This window comes from Babylonia areolata, chromosome 4 (genome assembly GCF_041734735.1).
Source record: "Babylonia areolata isolate BAREFJ2019XMU chromosome 4, ASM4173473v1, whole genome shotgun sequence".
NCBI lineage: Eukaryota > Metazoa > Mollusca > Gastropoda > Neogastropoda > Buccinidae > Babylonia > Babylonia areolata.
This window is the reverse complement of record NC_134879.1, coordinates 8,822,310-8,839,695: the sequence shown is the minus strand read 5'-3', so window position 1 is coordinate 8,839,695 and position 17,386 is coordinate 8,822,310. Positions and strand designations below refer to the sequence as shown.

General features: G+C 48.3%; 1 protein-coding gene across 2 annotated transcripts in view; it reads left to right on the top strand.

Annotated features, from left to right (window-relative positions):
* The first annotated feature begins 9,920 nt into the window (after window positions 1-9,920).
* The window catches only part of LOC143281558 (TPR repeat-containing protein DDB_G0287407-like), a 47,968-nt gene continuing 40,502 nt past the window's right edge, over window positions 9,921-17,386 (top strand). Inside the window, exons 1-2 of one of the 2 annotated variants that reach the window (XM_076586786.1) lie at window positions 9,921-9,955; window positions 16,851-17,142. In XM_076586786.1, the coding sequence (XP_076442901.1) occupies window positions 16,873-17,142 (270 nt within the window). In that variant the 5' untranslated portion in view covers window positions 9,921-9,955; window positions 16,851-16,872. Of the gene's footprint in view, window positions 9,956-11,677; window positions 12,003-16,850; window positions 17,143-17,386 lie in introns of those variants that run through there. The other variant, XM_076586785.1, reaches the window with a different exon arrangement.

The window sequence follows — 17,386 nt, the reverse complement described above, 5'->3', positions numbered from 1 at the left end:
GTGAAAAGGGTGATGTATTAACAACTTAACGCGCAGTAAAAAGGGTGATGTATTAACAACTTAACTCGCAGTGAAAAGGGTGATGTATTAACAACTTAACGTGCAGTGAAAAGTGTGATGTATTAACAACTTAACGTGCAGTGAAAAGGGTGATGTATTAACAACTTAACGTGCAGTGAAAAGGGTGATGTATTAACAACTTAACGTGCAGTGAAAAGGGTGATGTATTAACAACTTAACGTGCAGTGAAAAGGGTGATGTATTAACAACACGCCGTGAAAAGTGATATCTTTAAAACTTTACGCGCAGCGCTGAGTCACACGGGTTTTGTTCCAGTGTCTGTTCTGATTTAACAAACGCAGGACATCACCGCCAAAGCCCCGAACTGACGCCATAAGTCGCTCAGTCGTGTAGCCAGACTGAGTTAGCGTCTTAACCACAAACTTTGGCGATTATTGGACTTTTTGAAGAAATGTGGAACCAGACGCCTTGTATCTAATAAAGAAACGATTTCACTGTATGGAGAAAAAAAGAAAGAAAGAAATGACTTTGCTTTTCTTGCCTTCTGCTTGATCAGAAGACATAGATTACAAGATACCCAGTGATGTGTTCGGAACATTACAGGAGATTCCTCAAGAGCTATTGCATGATTTGGTTCATTGCAAGTTAAGCACATTCGCAGCTGGATGTTGCTCAAAGTTTTTGAACAGGATAGCTCCTTGGCATCATTTAGAATATATTGTCAATATAGTGTCTTTACTTTTAGCCTGATTTTTTTTTTCTCCGAGCGCTGGTTGAAACGAGTTGCTTACAACGCAGCGTGATAAGACGATGGGAGAACTGCAGTTAGATGTTCCGGTTTGTACTTCAAGTATTACATAGTATGGTGGGTGGGTGTAATCAGAGACAGAGGGGGGAGGGGTGAATTCGGTGTTAAGAACCTGCAGCTTTTATTTGGTGGGGAGGGGGGGGAAGAGGAGGGCGTAGGTGGGTGGAGGAGCGGAGGGGAGGTCGGGGCTGAGCGTCAGGCGTAACTGGATAGATCCTGGTTCCCTTGCTGGGCGCTATCTGCACAGGGCACATTTCACCAACGTTATTTTAGAGACACGAAACAAAAGATCTGATATCTGTGCCCTTGCTCCGCGCCATCCGCACAGACACACGAACGTTATGAGACATGGAACAAAACATCTCTGCATGGCCGTGATTTGCTTCTTAAAGATGAGCGGCACATGCCGTAGTCTTGGAAGATTTGTTCCTGTGTCGTGACTCAAAAACGGTTTAGTTGTTGTTTCTCCCCCCCTTTTTTTTCTTCTTTCTTTCTTATACTTTTTTTTTAACAAAAACAGACGAACCTGTTATATGCTGTAATTAGAAAGCGTCAGTAAACTTGCTGTTCCAGGACATGAAGGGTTAATGTTTTTGTTCTTCTTTATACAGAACTTCTGTTAGTCAACTCCCAGCCAGTCCAAGCATGTGCAATGAGCGAGGAAAAACATAGCGAATCACTGACGTCAGAAGGAAGCACAACGAATCACTGACGTCAGAAGCAAACACAACGAATCACTGACGTCAGAAGCAAACACAACGAATCACTGACGTCAGAAGGAAGCACAGCGAATCACTGACGTCAGAAGGAAACACAGCGAATCACTGACGTCAGAAGGAAACACAACGAATCTCTGACGTCAGAAGGAAACAGAAGAAGAAAACATAACTAAGCAGATTAGTGATCCTCCCCTTCGCCCATCATTACAGTCATTTCATCAACGGTCTGTGTGGTTTGTCGATGTGTCCCTGTGGCCCTGTGTGTTTCCCACACCTGTCGGCCTTTCGTCCCCGGCTGTTCTGGGTTCCAGTCCTCGCTCTCGTCAAAACAACGCTTCGGGGTGATACAGCTGTTTGTACCACACACACACACACACACACACACACACACACACACACACACACACACACACACACACACACACACACACACACACACACACACACACACACACACACACAAAGAGGTTACACACACGCACACGGAACATTGAAGGCGCTCACATGAACAGGCACGAAAGCACGAGCGCATGCACACACACACACACACACACACACACACACACACACACACACACACACACACACACACACACACACCGTGTCATCATCATCCATGTTGTGCGTCCGAAACCCCAACACAAAGTGCCGTGTTGTTTACATGACCGACATCCGAGTTGTGACCTGAATCTTCCGTGTCAAGATCCCACAGCTATCTAGCTGCCTGTCCGGTAACAACCAGATCCAACCGCTTGTTTATCAACTGACGCCTCCCCCAGGTGTGCACAGTACTGGGACAGACTGCCTGAGACAAATGAAAACAAGTCAAGGTAACGCCCCCACCCCCCACCCCAGAGTAATGACACGGGGAAATATCGAGCTTACCCTCTCGCCTCCCCGCCCTCTTCCGCCCCCCTCCCCCCACCCCCTACCCCATTCATCCGCCCCCCTCTTCGTCTGTTTGTGCTTGACAAGACACTTGTATGAGCACTTTGAGTCGTATGGCGCAGTGCTGAAGTCAAAAGGCAGGTAATGAACCGGAGGGACAGGGGAGAGGAGGCGGGGGAAAGGTGGAGAAAAGTAATGCCATGTTATTGATATTTCATCTTCTTGCCATGACATCTGGGTCGGTTTTATCTTTACACAGTCTTTCTCCAGTCTGTTTTTGCTTTTGTTGGTTTGTTTTACTTCTCTTTTTTTTTCTTCTTCTTCTTTTACTGTCTATGTTTACTTGGGATGCAGTTTGTTCACATTATTTGTTTTTATTGCGTGTTGTGGGTGTGCGGGTGGGTGAGTTGGTACGTGTGTGTGTGTGTGTGTGTGTGTGTGTGTGTGTGTGTGTGTGTGTGTGTGTGTGTGTGTGTGTGTGTGTGTGTGTGCGTGCGCGCGTGTGTGTGTGTTGTTGTGTTTTTTAATGTATAAATATGTATGTGAGAGATTTTAACACGAACTGTTTTATGAAGTAATGTTGTAGTTTGTTTACTCAGTTGTCCATCTGTTGTGCTTTTGTTGTTGTTGATGAGTTTTGTGTGTGTGTGTGTGTGTGTGTGTGTGTGTGTGTGTGTGTGTGTGTGTGTGCTAGTGTATGTGGACGTGGTGGAGGTGTGAGTTTGTTTGTTGTTGTTTTTTGTTTTTGTTTTTGTTTGTTTGTTTGTTTGTTTGTTTAACAATACGTACATTTTTACATTTTCAGGTTTAATTTCTTAAATGTAATGATGTACATACGTTTTTACTTGAAATGTTTGATGAATATTGCTTTATCATGTGATGTTGTAGCCTGTGTGTTTCAATTGTTTGTCATTCGTGTGTGTGTGTGTGTGTGTGTGTGTGTGTGTGTGTGTGTGTGTGTGTGTGAACATTTGTTTCATCTTTCTAGTTTTGATCTGTGTGTGTAATGCGGGGTGTTTCTTCAGGGAAATGCTTAGCAGGAACTTTTATTTTATTTTATTATATATATATATGTGTGTGTATATGTATGTATGTGTGTGTATATATATATATGTAATGTCGCAGTAGTTTGCATTATTCGATTGTTGATCTGTGTTCGTGTGTGTATTGTGCCTGTAGGTGCGTGTATGTGTGTGTGTCACTGAGTGAGTGCGTGAGTAATGTGTTTGGGTATGCGGCTTGTGTTCGTTGGTGCATGTGTGAGTGCGTGCGCGCGCGCGCGCGTGTGTGCGTGTATGTGTGTGTTGTGTGTGTGCGCACGCTGTGTGTTTTGTGTGTTTGTATGTAGGTATGTATGTATGTATGTATGTATGTGCCTACGTATATATGCATGCGTATACGTGCTTGTGTTCTTTCAATTTCTTTTCTTTTTTTTTTAAATACCTGTTGCATTTCTTGATTTAATCAACTGACATGACCTATTTTAATTTTTCTCTCTCGCCTATATTTCAAATTATATGCATATGTTTGTGTGGGGATGTTTGAGTGAATGTTTTTAGTGCTATTGTAAAGCGCATAGAGCTTCAAGAATATGCGCTATAGCAAGAAGTCTGAATAAATAAATAAATTGCTTCAAGTGTTGCGTTCGTGTTTTCCTTTTTACAGTCTGATATTAATGATCTGCCAGCTGGGTGTCTATGATAATTGTTAAAAACTTCTCTGTGTGTGTGCACGTGCGCGCGTGCGCACGTGTGTGTGTGTGTGTGTGTGTGTGCGTGTGTGTTTGTGTGTGGGGGGTGGGGGTGGGAGTGTACGTCAAGATTACTGTCATTAAAAAAAAAACATATAACCTTCAGCAAAAGACTTGAGCAGGTTACATCCAAGGTAAAGGGAAATAACACTCTTTAGTAACTGTGTTGGGAGTGTGAGAGTTATTTCTCTTCCCCATCTGTAACTCTCCTCAACGAGAGAGAGAGAGAGAGAGAGAGAGAGAATGTGTGTACCTTTTCCATTTGGGTATTTGACTGGAGTCCCCCATATTTCCGCTCCATAGTTCAAGGCTGGTTCAATTTGTGTGTCGAAAAGTTTCCAAAAAGGCTGTGCGTCAGTCGAACGTAGTCTCCTGAGCGATTTATAATTGGGATTACACCTTTCTTCCCTTTTCTATTTGCTTCATCCAACGCAGACGTCAAACTCAATTTTGCTGTGAATAACATTCCTAAATATTTATATGTATTGGTTACTTTGAGAGAGAGAGAGAGAGAGAGAGAGAGAGAGAGAGAGAGAGAGAGAGAGAGAGAGAGAGAGATGAGCTGTTTAATACTGAGCAGAATAAGTTTGAAAAACACGTCAGTTTGTTGCACTGTCGGGGGATGAAGTTCCAAGGGGAGTAAAGCTCTGGCTGGCATTCCGGACGGAGAGGAGGGGCTTGGGGGACTGTGACGCCCTGGCCACAGGTGTGACCGAAGCCCTGCACAGACCACCTCCTGCATCTGGGGCATGTGGCTCAGTGCTGCCACAGGATCCAGTTATCTCCCTTTGCGGACACTGGCAGGCGCTTGTCGCCCATCGCTGCTGAACCCTCGTGATAATTAGAATAACGAGAAGAAGAAAAGAAGAACAACAACACCTATGCAAGCAGACAGTCATGCCTTCCTCCCTCCCTCTCTGTTCTACTTGCATCTCCCCACACCAGCAACACCAAGTTGGTGGTAGCCGACTCGGGAATAGACAAAACAAGGAATGGCCGAATCGGGAATAGACAAAACAGGAATGGCCGATTCGGGAATAGACAAAACAAAGATGGACGAATCGGGAATTGACAAAACAGGAATGGCCGATTCGGGAATAGACAAAACAAGGATGGACGAATCGGGAATAGACAAAACAGGGATGGGCGAATCGGGAATAGACAAAACAGGGATGGCCGAATTGGGAATAGACAAAACAAGGATGGACAAATCGGGAATAGACAAAACAAGGATGAACGAATCAGGAATAGACAAAACAAGGATGGACAAATCGGGAATAGACAAAACAAGGATGGACGAATCAGGAATAGACAAAACAAGAATGGCCGATTCGGGAATAGACAAAACAAGGATGAACGAATCGGGAATAGACAAAACAGTGATGGCCAAATCGGGAATAGACAAAACAGTGATGGCCGAATCGGGAATAGACAAAACGGTGATGGCCGAATCGGGAATAGACAAAACAGTGATGGGCGAATCGGGAATAGACAAAACAGGGATGGCCGAATCGAGAATAGACAAAACAAGGATGGCCGAATCGGGAATAGACAAAACAGGAATGGCCGATTCGGGAATAGACAAAACAAGGATGAACGAATCGGGAATAGACAAAACAAGGATTGGCGAATCGGGAATAGGCAAAACAGGAATGGCCGATCGGGAATAGACAAAACAAGGATGGCCGATTCGGGAATAGACAAAACGGTGATGGCCGAATTGGGAATAGACAAAACAGGGATGGCCGAATCGGGAATAGACAAAACAGGAATGGCCGATTCAGGAATAGACAAAACAAGGATGGCCGAATCGGGAATAGACAAAACAAGGATGGACAAATCGGGAATAGACAAAACAAGGATGGACGAATCAGGAATAGACAAAACAAGAATGGCCGATTCAGGAATAGACAAAACAAGGATGAGCGAATCGGGAATAGACAAAACAGGGATGGCCGAATCGGGAATAGACAAAACAGTGATGGCCGAATCGGGAATAGACAAAACAGTGATGGCCGAATCGGGAATAGACAAAACAAGGATGGCTGATTCGGGAATAGACAAAACGGTGATGGCCGAATCGTGAATAGACAAAACAGTGATGGGCGAATCGGGAATAGACAAAACAGTGATGGCCGAATCGGGAATAGACAAAACAGGAATGGCCGATTCGGGAATAGACAAAACAGGGATGGCCGAATCGGGAATAGACTAAACAAGGATGGGCAAATCGGGAATAGACAAAACAGGGATGGCCAAATCGGGAATAGACAAAACAGGGATGGACAAAACAGTGATGACCGAATCGGGAATAGACAAAATAGGGATGGACGATTCGGGAATAGACAAAACAGGAATGGCCGAATCGGGAATAGACAAAACAAGGATAGGCGAATCGGGAATAGACAAAACAGGGATGGCCGAATCGGGAATAGACAAAACAGGAATGGGCGATTCGGGAATAGACAAAATAGGGATGGACGATTCGGGAATAGACAAAACAGGGATGGTCGAATCGGGAATAGGCGACTGGATATGATATCTTTCATCCTTCATGGACTATGGCTGTGGCAGAGGCGTGGCTGGCGTTGCGAAGTGGCGGCACTGTTCGCCATCATCAGGGGGGGAGGCTAATGGGAGATAAATCGTTCAAGGAATAACTGACATGGAAATTGTTATTTCTCTTTACGTGTGTGTGTGTGTGTGTGTGTGTGTGTGTGTGTGTGTGTGGTATAGTCGCTTCCGACGTGTAAAAAAATATTGGGGCAAAGCTACATAACACACATCTACATAGTGACCAACACTCAAACTATCGCTTGTTATCAGTTAAGGTGAAAAGACGTGAAACTGAGAACTTCTGCACTCAAAATAAAAGATTTCCAATCGCGTGTCCATTTATCGGACGTGCACACACACACACTGACACACACACACACACACACACACACACACACACACACACACACCACGCGCTCGCCTACACACACCACCACCACCCCCACCACCAATTACGTGAAGTAGTTTTGAATACTAATGATGATATTGCAGATTGATGCTCACACCTCCCACGCAAGAGGCTGGCAGCGTTTACAGTAAAGAGCTATACATATTTCAAACCACTCGCATCAAGTGCACCACGAACACGAACAAATGTGTGCACACACAAACACGCAAGCAAACAGACCCGCACCCGCACACAGTGACGACCAGCATAAGTTCAACTAGAAGCAATTTAAAAAGATTGTGGGCAGAACGGAAGAGGTGTGGTTTGAGAGACTTTTCTCCTGACGTGTACACGAATGCTGCTTTTAATGTTGCTGTTCTGTGGGCATATATCAGTGTGTGTGTGTGTGTGTGTGTGTGTGTCTGTGCATATGCATGCGCATGTGTGTGTGTGTGTGTGTGTGTGCGCGCGCGTGCGTGCATGTGTGCGTGTATGCCTCCGTGCGTTCAAGGCATTCAATTTCACGTCTTTCCATTTAAAGTGATATTTGACATATCGTGCTTTCGTACGTACGTGTTAGTGTGTGTCTGTGGATCTGTGTGAGTGCTAGTGTGTGTGTGTGTCTGTGGATCTGTGTGAGTGCTAGTGTGTGTGTGTCTGTTACGTGTGTGGATGGGCATGAGTACATTTGTCAGTGTTTGTATGTGTGTGTGTCTGTGTGTGCGTGCGTGTGTGTGCGTGTGTGTATGTGTGTGTGAGTGTGTTAGAGTGTATTGGTGTGTGTTCATGTGTGTGTGTGTGTGTTTGTGTGTGTGTGCGTGTGTGCATGTGTCGTGTGTGTGTGTGCCTGCGCGTGCGTGAGTGCATGTGTGTGCGTGTGTGTTTGTGCGAGCGCGGGTGTGTGTATGCGTTTGTGGGTGGGTGAACAGTTCTTACTTGATTGTCCGACCGGTAAGCGTGATCGATATGGTGGGCATTGCTATGAACCATTTATGAACTGCCCTCAGCTGCTTGGCTCTTCGCTGACACGGGGATTTCCCACAGGGAGGAGAAACGTGGATTGTAGGTATGACCTGTATTGCTCTGTCAGTCTCCGTCCACCACCACCGCTTTCCCTTTCCTCACCCACCCCCACACACACCCTGTCCCCTTTCAATCGTTGCCACCCGATTTCTGGACTGAGCTGTCACACACACACACACACACACACACACACACACACACACACACACACACACACACAAACACACACACACACACACACACGCACACACACACACACACACACACACACACACACAGAATGGGGTGCTGAGGGCGACAGACAGACAGAAGAACTGAGACAGACAGAGAAAGATAGAGACAGACAGAGACAAAGAGAGACATTCAGACAGACAAACGGATGGACTGAAACAGAGAGAGAGGGGGGGGGGCGGAGGTGGAGAGAGAAACCGAGACAGAGAGACAAACATTCAGAGAGACAGACGGGCTGAGACAGAGAGAGGGAAGGAGACACACACACACACACACACACACACACACACACACACACACACACACTGAGCTGTAACAAACTCCGTGGTGAAAAGACTGGTGAAGTGTGAAAGACAACGTAAAGGTCAAGTGCTGTGTGTGTGTGTGTGTGTGTGTGTGTGTGTGTGTGTGTGTGTGTGTGTGTGTATGTGTGTGTGTGTGTGTATGTGTGTTTGAGCCTTGTGTCGTTGTTGATGTCGCTGTACTTCCTGTGGTAATACGCCCAACAGGGAAGTCAATGTCCTCGGATTGTCCCCTTGATGTAGCGGGACTTTTAACTCCCACCCCATCCCACTCAACCCCCTGCACACACCTTGACGTGTGGTCTGGCCGGGAGCCACTCTTTCCGATGAGACTACACACACACACACACACACACACACACACACACACACACACAACCACAACAACAAAACAAAAAAACCCGAGGTCCCGTGTGCACGCACGTACTTAGTGCACGTAAAAGAAGCCCACGATAACAAAAGGATTGTCCATGCAAAACTTTCGGTAGAAAAATCCACTGAGTGGACTGTCGACTACACCTGCAGACAGAAGAAGGTGGGGGCTGTTTTGTGGCGGACGGCATTTTCTCCAAAAGGTACAACCCCCCATTTTGCTTCCTCTTCTTCTTCTTCTTCTTCTTCTTCTTCTTCTTCTTCTTTTTTTATTTTTTTTAACAAGAGAAACGTGTTGTGACAAAAAGTCATACAAGACAAGACTAGACAAGACACCCCCTACTCACTGAGGCGTGTATCTAGTCTATACAGGTCATGGCCACCCCTCTCCCACACCATACCGACCGCCTAAATCCTAACCCTCCTTCCTCGCACTGCTATTCCTGCCCGGTCAATTGCACATCGACCTCCCGATTACCATGCACTGCCTATACTGCCCACACACACACACACACACACGCACGCACGCACACACACACACACACACACACACACACACACACACACACCTCCTTCTCTACCTTTCCTACCCAGTCATTGGGCAAAATTGTTCCAGAACAATGTGCCGCCGTGGTGAGTAGAACAGCGATGTGTGAAAGAGCTCGTAGAGGTGAGGTGTGCTGTTTTTTGGTTTGTTTGTTATTACTGTTGCTGTTTTCTCTGTGTGTGTGTGTGTGTGTGTGTGTGTGTGTGTGTGTGTGTGTGTGTGTGACGTGAGAGTCTTGTATTGTTGCCGACTCCGTTCACTGCGCGTTTTGGATGGCTAGGCATTTGTGGTGTGTAGTGTGTGTGTGGTGTTGTCTTTGCTTGTAACTAAGGCAAGCCGCGTTGTTAAGGGTAAGTCGTGTGTGTTGTGTGTGTGTTTGTCATTTTCTTAGCGTGCTTATGTATGTGTCAGTGTTAGTGTAATTATGTGTGTGTGTGTGTGTGTGTGTGTGTGTGTGTGTGTGTGTGTGTGTGTGTGTGGCGGGTGTGTTAGTGCATCTGTGTCTGTTTGTGTTGTGTGTCAATGGAGGGGGGAGAGGTGTGCGAGTGTGTGTGTGCGTGTGTGTTTGACAGTTAGTGTATTTTTGCGTGTGTATGTGTGTGCGAGAGTGTGTGTGCGGTGGGTGTGTGTGTATGTGTGCGTGTGTGTGTGTTGTGTGTGTATTTGTCAGTTTGTGTGTGTGTGTGTGTGTGTGTGTATTTGTTAGTTTCTGTGTGTGTGTGTGTGTGTGTGTGTGTGTGTGTGTGTGTGTGTGTGTGTGTGTGTGTGTGTGTGTGTGTGTGGTTTGACGTTGATCGGTGTGTGAAGAAATACACTGCTCTCGGCATGGGGCACAGTTCTTGACGTAAGCAGTCCACTGCGTTCAGCTACGACTCTTTCTGTTTACACGGTACCGTGTGTGTGTGTGTGTGTGTGTGTGTGTGTGTGTGTGTGTGTGTGTATGTGTGTCTGTGTGTGTCTGTGTCTGTGTGTGTCTGTGTCTCTGTCTGTTTCTGTTTGGAAGAGGGAGAGGGTTGGGGGGGGGGGGGGGGGGGGCGTGTCTTGGAGGGTTCACATGAGTGCTTTGGTCTGAGAGGTTCAGAGCTTGAGAGAGAAAACGAGAGGCACACACACACACACACACACACACACACACACACACACACACGCACGCACGCAAGTGGCGTGGTCACCCCCTCTCTCTGTTGTGTACTGTGATGGTGCGCGTGTGTGCATGTGACTGCGAGTTTGTGCGTGTATGAAAGACAAAGAGAGAAAGGGAGACTGAGAAGGAGACAGAGACAAACGCAAATAGAGAAAAATAAAGAGAGACCGAGCCAAATGGCCGCAAAGTACCGGTGTAACAGCGTTTAAGTACCCCCACCACTAGGTTTTTACCCCAGTGTCATTCTGGGCTAGCCTCGATCGACCCCCCCGCCCCCTCCCAACCACGCCCCCTTCCCCCACCCCCACCCCCCTTCCGCTCCTCCTCCCCCTACCCCGCGTCCCGTTTGCTGTATGCACTTAGCGTATGTAAAAGAACCCTCGACAACAAAAGGGTTGTCCCTGACAAATTTAACAACTTCGATAGAAAAACAAATTAAATTGCAGGCAGGAGAAAATCTATTTTTAAAATGAGTGGCGCTCTCAGTGTAGCGACGCGCTCTCCCTGGGGAGAGCAGTCCGAATTTCACACAGAGAAATATGTTGTGACCAAAGACAAATTCAAGAACAGGACTGAATTTACCTTCGGGGGTCATTTACATAGCTTACAATTACCCCCATAATTATATCTTACAAGGGAAAGCGGGGGAGAGGGGGGGTACGACGGGGATCGGGGGAGGGGGGAGGGGGTTAAATCAAACTGGGGAGTCAGTTCCGATTGGGTTAAATTTGCCCTCGGAGGTTGTTGGGGGAGGGGGGGTGGGGGGGGAGGCATTCCAGATTAGTCAACAAAGGCCCCTGAGTGATAACCTGGACTGGCCAGGTTTGACGCCGGGGTCAAAACAAACATGAGGGGCAGCACTACACCGGTGATCTGCAGATCCATGCGAACACAGGCAGCTGATCGTCACGGGTGGGTGAACACGGGGTGTACGACACGGCACCACAAAGACTGCAGCTCGGGTTCTGGTACAGCCGTCCTGCTGGTCTGCAAGTGGGTGTGTGGGTGTGTGTGTAGCGGCAGGGGTTTTTGTGAAACGGCTGGGGGATTTGTTCGGATTCCTGACCGCTTGTCCACCCTATTAGCGTGCATTGTTCAGCTGACTTCTCCTCTTGAGTCTGTTTTTTTTTTTTTTCCTTTCTCTGTGAAGATAGAATCACTGCGGCGTTGCGGCATTGAGGAACTGTTCCACTTACACTCGGTGCGTAGTATAGCTGTGTGTTGTTAACGGGGTCCAATCATTGCTGAGAACCGTAAGTAAAGTACTCTGTGTGTGTGTGTGTGTGTGTGTGTGTGTGTGTGTGTGTGTGTGTGTGTGTTCATGTGCGTGTGTGTGTGTGTGTGTGTGTGTGTGTGTGTGTGTGTGTGTGCCTGTGTGTGCGTGCTAGCGTGTGTGGATGGGCGTGAGTATATTTGTCAGTGTGTGTGTGTGTATATATATATCTGTGTGTGTGTGTGTGTGTGCATGTGTGTTCATGTGTGTGTGTGTGTGCATGTGTGTGTGCATGTGTGTTCATGTGTGTGTGTATGTGTGTTTATGTGTGTGTGTGTATGTGTGTGTGTGTGTGTGTGTGTATGTGTCTGTGTGTGTTGCTTTGTATTGTAATGCACAGTATTGCACTGCATTAGTTCAAGCCAAAACATTCGGTCTGCTATCCTCCAGGTAGAGCGCGTTGCCACACTTTGTGATCTCTGTGAGTGTTAGTGTGTGTGTGTGTGTGTGTGTGTGTGTGTGTGTGTGTGTGTGTGTGTGTGTGTGTGTGTGTGTGTGTGCCTGTGTGTGCGTGCTAGCGTGTGTGGATGGGCGTGAGTATATCTGTCAGTGTGTGTGTGTGTGTGTGTGTGTGTGTGTGTGTGTGTGTGTGTGTGTGTGTTAGAGTGTATCGGTGTGTGTGAGTGTGTGTGTGAGTGTATGTTAGAGTGTATCGGTGTGTGTGTGTATGTGTGTGTGTGTGTGTCTGTGTCTGTGTCTGAGTCTGTGTCTGTGTTTGTGTGTGCGTGCGTGCATGTGCAGCGCCACTTTTTCTTCTTTTGTTTGTTTTGCTTTTGTTTTTCGTCATTCTCTCTGCAGTTTTATTGGTTTTAATTATCAGAGTTTTCTACACAACTTTAATGGGGACAATCCTCTTGTTGCCATGGGTTCTTAAACGTGCGCTAAGTGCATGCTGCACAAGGGACCCCGTTTTATGATCTCAGCCGAACGACAAGCACATAGACCACCACTCAAGGTCTAGTGGGACGTGTGGGGAGTCAAAGGTCCTGGTCCCTATACTATGAGACTCGAACCCGTAGACACTCGCTTCCTGGACGGATACATTACCACTGGGCCACAGCTCCGCAACTGACAATACAACTGACTGCCGTTTGTAATGCTGTGTATTTTAAACATATCCAGTTAGCACGGAATTGGGATGTTAACGGGAAGTGTAGCACGGAACTGAGAAGTTAACGGAAAGTGTAGCACGGAATTGGGAAGTTAACGGGAAGTGTAGCACGGAATTGGGAAGTTAACGGGAAGTGTAGCACGGAATTGGGAAGTTAACGGGAAGTGTAGCACGGAATTGGGAAGTTAACGGGAAGTGTAGCACGGAATTGGGAAGTTAACGGGAAGTGCAGCACGGAATTGGGAAGTTAACGGGAAGTGTAGCACGGAATTGGGAAGTTAACGGGAAGTGTAGCACGGAAACGGAACTGAAACGGGAAGTGAACAGTGTGTGTAGTGTTTATGAAGTGTGTGTGGAATGGAAGGAACAACTTGCCGATTCTTAACTTCCGCCCCACCGCGCACGAGCGTCATGCTGTGTCCCCATACTGTCCCCAGTGACGTTTTCTGCTGTGTCCCCATACTGTCCCCAGTGACGTTTTTTGCTGTGTCCCCATACAGTCCCCAGTGACGATTCATGCTGTGTCCCCATACAGTCCCCAGTGACGATTCATGCTGTGTCCCCATACAGTCCCCAGTGACGATTCATGCTGTGTCCCCATACAGTCCCCAGTGACGATTCATGCTGTGTCCCCATACTGTCCCCAGTGACGTTTTTTGCTGTGTCCCCATACAGTCCCCAGTGACGTTTTTTGCTGTGTCCCCATACAGTCCCCAGTGACGTTTTTTGCTGTGTCCCCATACAGTCCCCAGTGACGTTTTCTGCTGTGTCCCCATACAGTCCCCAGTGACGTTTTTTGCTGTGTCCCCATACAGTCCCCAGTGACGTTTTCTGCTGTGTCCCCATACAGTCCCCAGTGACGATTCATGCTGTGTCCCCATACAGTCCCCAGTGACGATTCATGCTGTGTCTCCATACAGTCCCCAGTGACGATTCATGCTGTGTCCCCATACAGTCCCCAGTGACGTTTTTTGCTTGTCCCCATACAGTCCCCAGTGACGTTTTTTGCTTGTCCCCATACAGTCCCCAGTGACGTTTTTTGCTGTGTCCCCATACAGTCCCCAGTGACGTTTTTTGCTGTGTCCCCATACAGTCCCCAGTGACGATTCATGCTGTGTCCCCATACAGTCCCCAGTGACGATTCATGCTGTGTCCCCATACAGTCCCCAGTGACGATTTTTGCTGTGTCCCCATACAGTCCCCAGTGACGTTTTTTGCTGTGTCCCCATACAGTCCCCAGTGACGTTTTTTGCTGTGTCCCCATACAGTCCCCACTGACGATTCATGCTGTGTCCCCATACAGTCCCCAGTGACGTTTTTTGCTGTGTCCCCATACAGTCCCCAGTGACGATTCATGCTGTGTCCCCATACAGTCCCCACTGACGTTTCTTCCTGTGTCACCACAGTGTCCCCAAAGACGTGTCTTGTTGTGTCCCCAGTGACATTTCTTGCTGTTTCCTTAGTGTACCCAGTCAACCACTCCTCACTAAAAGAAAAAAAGTCACCTGTTTTGGTCAGGCGTTGAGAGAGTTCCTCTTCACAGATGACTGCGCTCTTGCTGCACACACCCATGAGGACATGCAGTTCATTTTGGACAGGTTCTCAACCTCCTGCAGGCGCTTTGGACTCACCATCAGCTTCAGCAAGACCAAGTCCATGTATCAACCAGCTAGCTCACAGCTCACAAGATTGATGACACAGAAATCAAGTCAGTCGACAAGTTTTGCTACCTGAGCACCACCCTATGCAGCAACGGAGTCCTTGATGCAAAAGTGACGCTGCGCATCGCCAAGGCCAGCTCTGCCTTTGGCAGACTCAACAACAAGCTGTGGAACAACAAAGGCATCAGGCTCAGCACCAAAATCAAAACCTACAGAGCTGTTGTGCTGACCACCTTGTTGTACTCCTGTGAAACATGGACGACGTATCGCCGTCACATTCAACAACTTGAGCAGTTTCACCAGAGATGCCTACGAAAGATCCTCGGCCTAAAGTGGCAAGACAGGTCTCCAACCTCCAGGTCCTAGAGAGGAGCGGCCTGCCCAGCATCGAAAGCCTGCTGATCCAGTGCCAGCTACGCTGGACAGGACACGTTGTCTGCATGACAGACAGCAGGATCCCGAAGACGCTCTTGTATGGCCAGCTGAAGGAAGGCCACCGCGAACTTGGAAGACCCTGCAAGTGCTTCAAGGACACCTTGAAGACAAACCTCAAAGCCTGTGACATAGACATCGCTTCCTGGGAAAATGATGCCCTTCACCGCTCTCGCTGGAGGATGCTGTGCTCTAGTGGCATAAAGACGTTTGAAAACAAGAGAACGCTGACCATTGAGGAGGAGCGTGAGCGAAGGAAGCAGGGCTCAACATCTGGAGACGTTTTCCCTTGCAACACCTGTGGGAAGTGCTGCGCATCCAGAATCGGCCTCTTCTCCCATGTAAGGACACACACCGACAGATAAGCCTGCCTGCCTACTCGTCCGTCGGTCCGACGGGAGACTCCTACAGTGTCCCCAGTGACGTTTCTTGCTATATGCCTACAGTGTCCCCAGTGACGTTTCTTGCTGTGTCCTCAGTGTCCCCAGTGACGTTTCTTGCTGTGTCCCTACAGTGTCCCCAGTGACGTTTCTTGCTGTGTCCTCAGTGTCCCCAGTGACGTTTCTTGCTGTGTCCCTACAGTGTCCCCAGTGACGTTTCTTGCTATGTCCCTACAGTGTCCCCAGTGACGTTCCTTGCTGTGTCCCTACAGTGTCCCCTGTGACGTTTCTTGTTGTGTCCCTACAGTGTCCCCAGTGACGTTTCTTGTTGTGTCCCTACAGTGTCCCCAGTGACGTTTCTTGCTGTGTCCCTACAGTGTCCCCAGTGACGTTCCTTGCTGTGTCCCTACAGTGTCCCCAGTGACGTTCCTTGCTGTGTCCCTACAGTGTCCCCAGTGACGTTTCTTGCTGTGTCCTCAGTGTCCCTAGTGACGTTTCTTGCTGTGTCCCTACAGTGTCCCCAGTGACGTTTCTTGTTGTGTCTCTACAGTGTCCCCTGTGACGTTTGTTGCTGTGTCCCTACAGTGTCCCCTGTGACGTTTCTTGCTGTGTCCCTACAGTGTCCCCTGTGACTTTTCTTGCTGTGTCCCTACAGTGTCCCCTGTGACTTTTCTTGCTCTGTCCCTACAGTGTCCCCAGTGACGTTTCTTGCTGTGTCCTCAGTGTCCCCAGTGACGTTTCTTGCTGTGTCCCTACAGTGTCCCCAGTGACGTTCCTTGCTGTGTCCCTACAGTGTCCCCAGTGACGTTCCTTGCTGTGTCCCTACAGTGTCCCCAGTGACGTTCCTTGCTGTGTCCCTACAGTGTCCCCAGTGACGTTCCTTGCTGTGTCCCTACAGTGTCCCCAGTGACGTTTCTTGCTATGTACCTACAGTGTTCCCAGTGACGTTTCTTGCTATGTCCCTACAGTGTCCCCAGTGACGTTCCTTGCTGTGTCCCTACAGTGTCCCCAGTGACGTTCCTTGCTGTGTCCCTACAGTGTCCCCAGTGACGTTCCTTGCTGTGTCCCTACAGTGTCCCCAGTGACGTTTCTTGCTGTGTCCTCAGTGTCCCTAGTGACGTTTCTTGCTATGTCCCTACAGTGTCCCCAGTGACGTTTCTTGCTGTGTCCCTACAGTGTCCCCTGTGACTTTTTTGCTGTCCCCGAACAGTGTGCCTCAATAACGTCCCTCGCTGTGTCCCCAGAGTGTCCCCCACCAAAACAAAAATGACGTCGTTCCCCCCAAAGTTGAAGGACCCCCGCACGTGCCGGGTCTTCGTGTCCTCGCCCTTCGGGGGCCTGGAGCGGGAGCGGGAGGAACTGGTGGCCCGCTACTTCCCCCAGCTGGCGGCGCTGTGTCAGGCCCGGGGCGTGCAGTTCGTGGCCGTGGACATGCGCTGGGGCATCACGGAGGAGGCAGCCACCAACAACCAGGTGGTCAACATCTGCCTGCGGGAGATTGACCGCTCGGACATCTTCATCGGCTTCTATGCACAGGTGAGGAGAACTGAAGATAACACAAGACAATCCGGAATGCAGTTTCAGTTTCAGTTTTTCAAGGAGGTGTCACTGCGTTCGGACAACTCCATAGATGCTACACAACATCTGCTGTGCAGATACCTGACCAGCAGCATAAACGAACACGCTCAGTCATGAACTTCAGTGCATTCAGATGTATTTTGTGTAGCTATCAGAGTGGGTTTTTCCTACATCATCTTGCCAGAGGACAACCCTTTTGTCG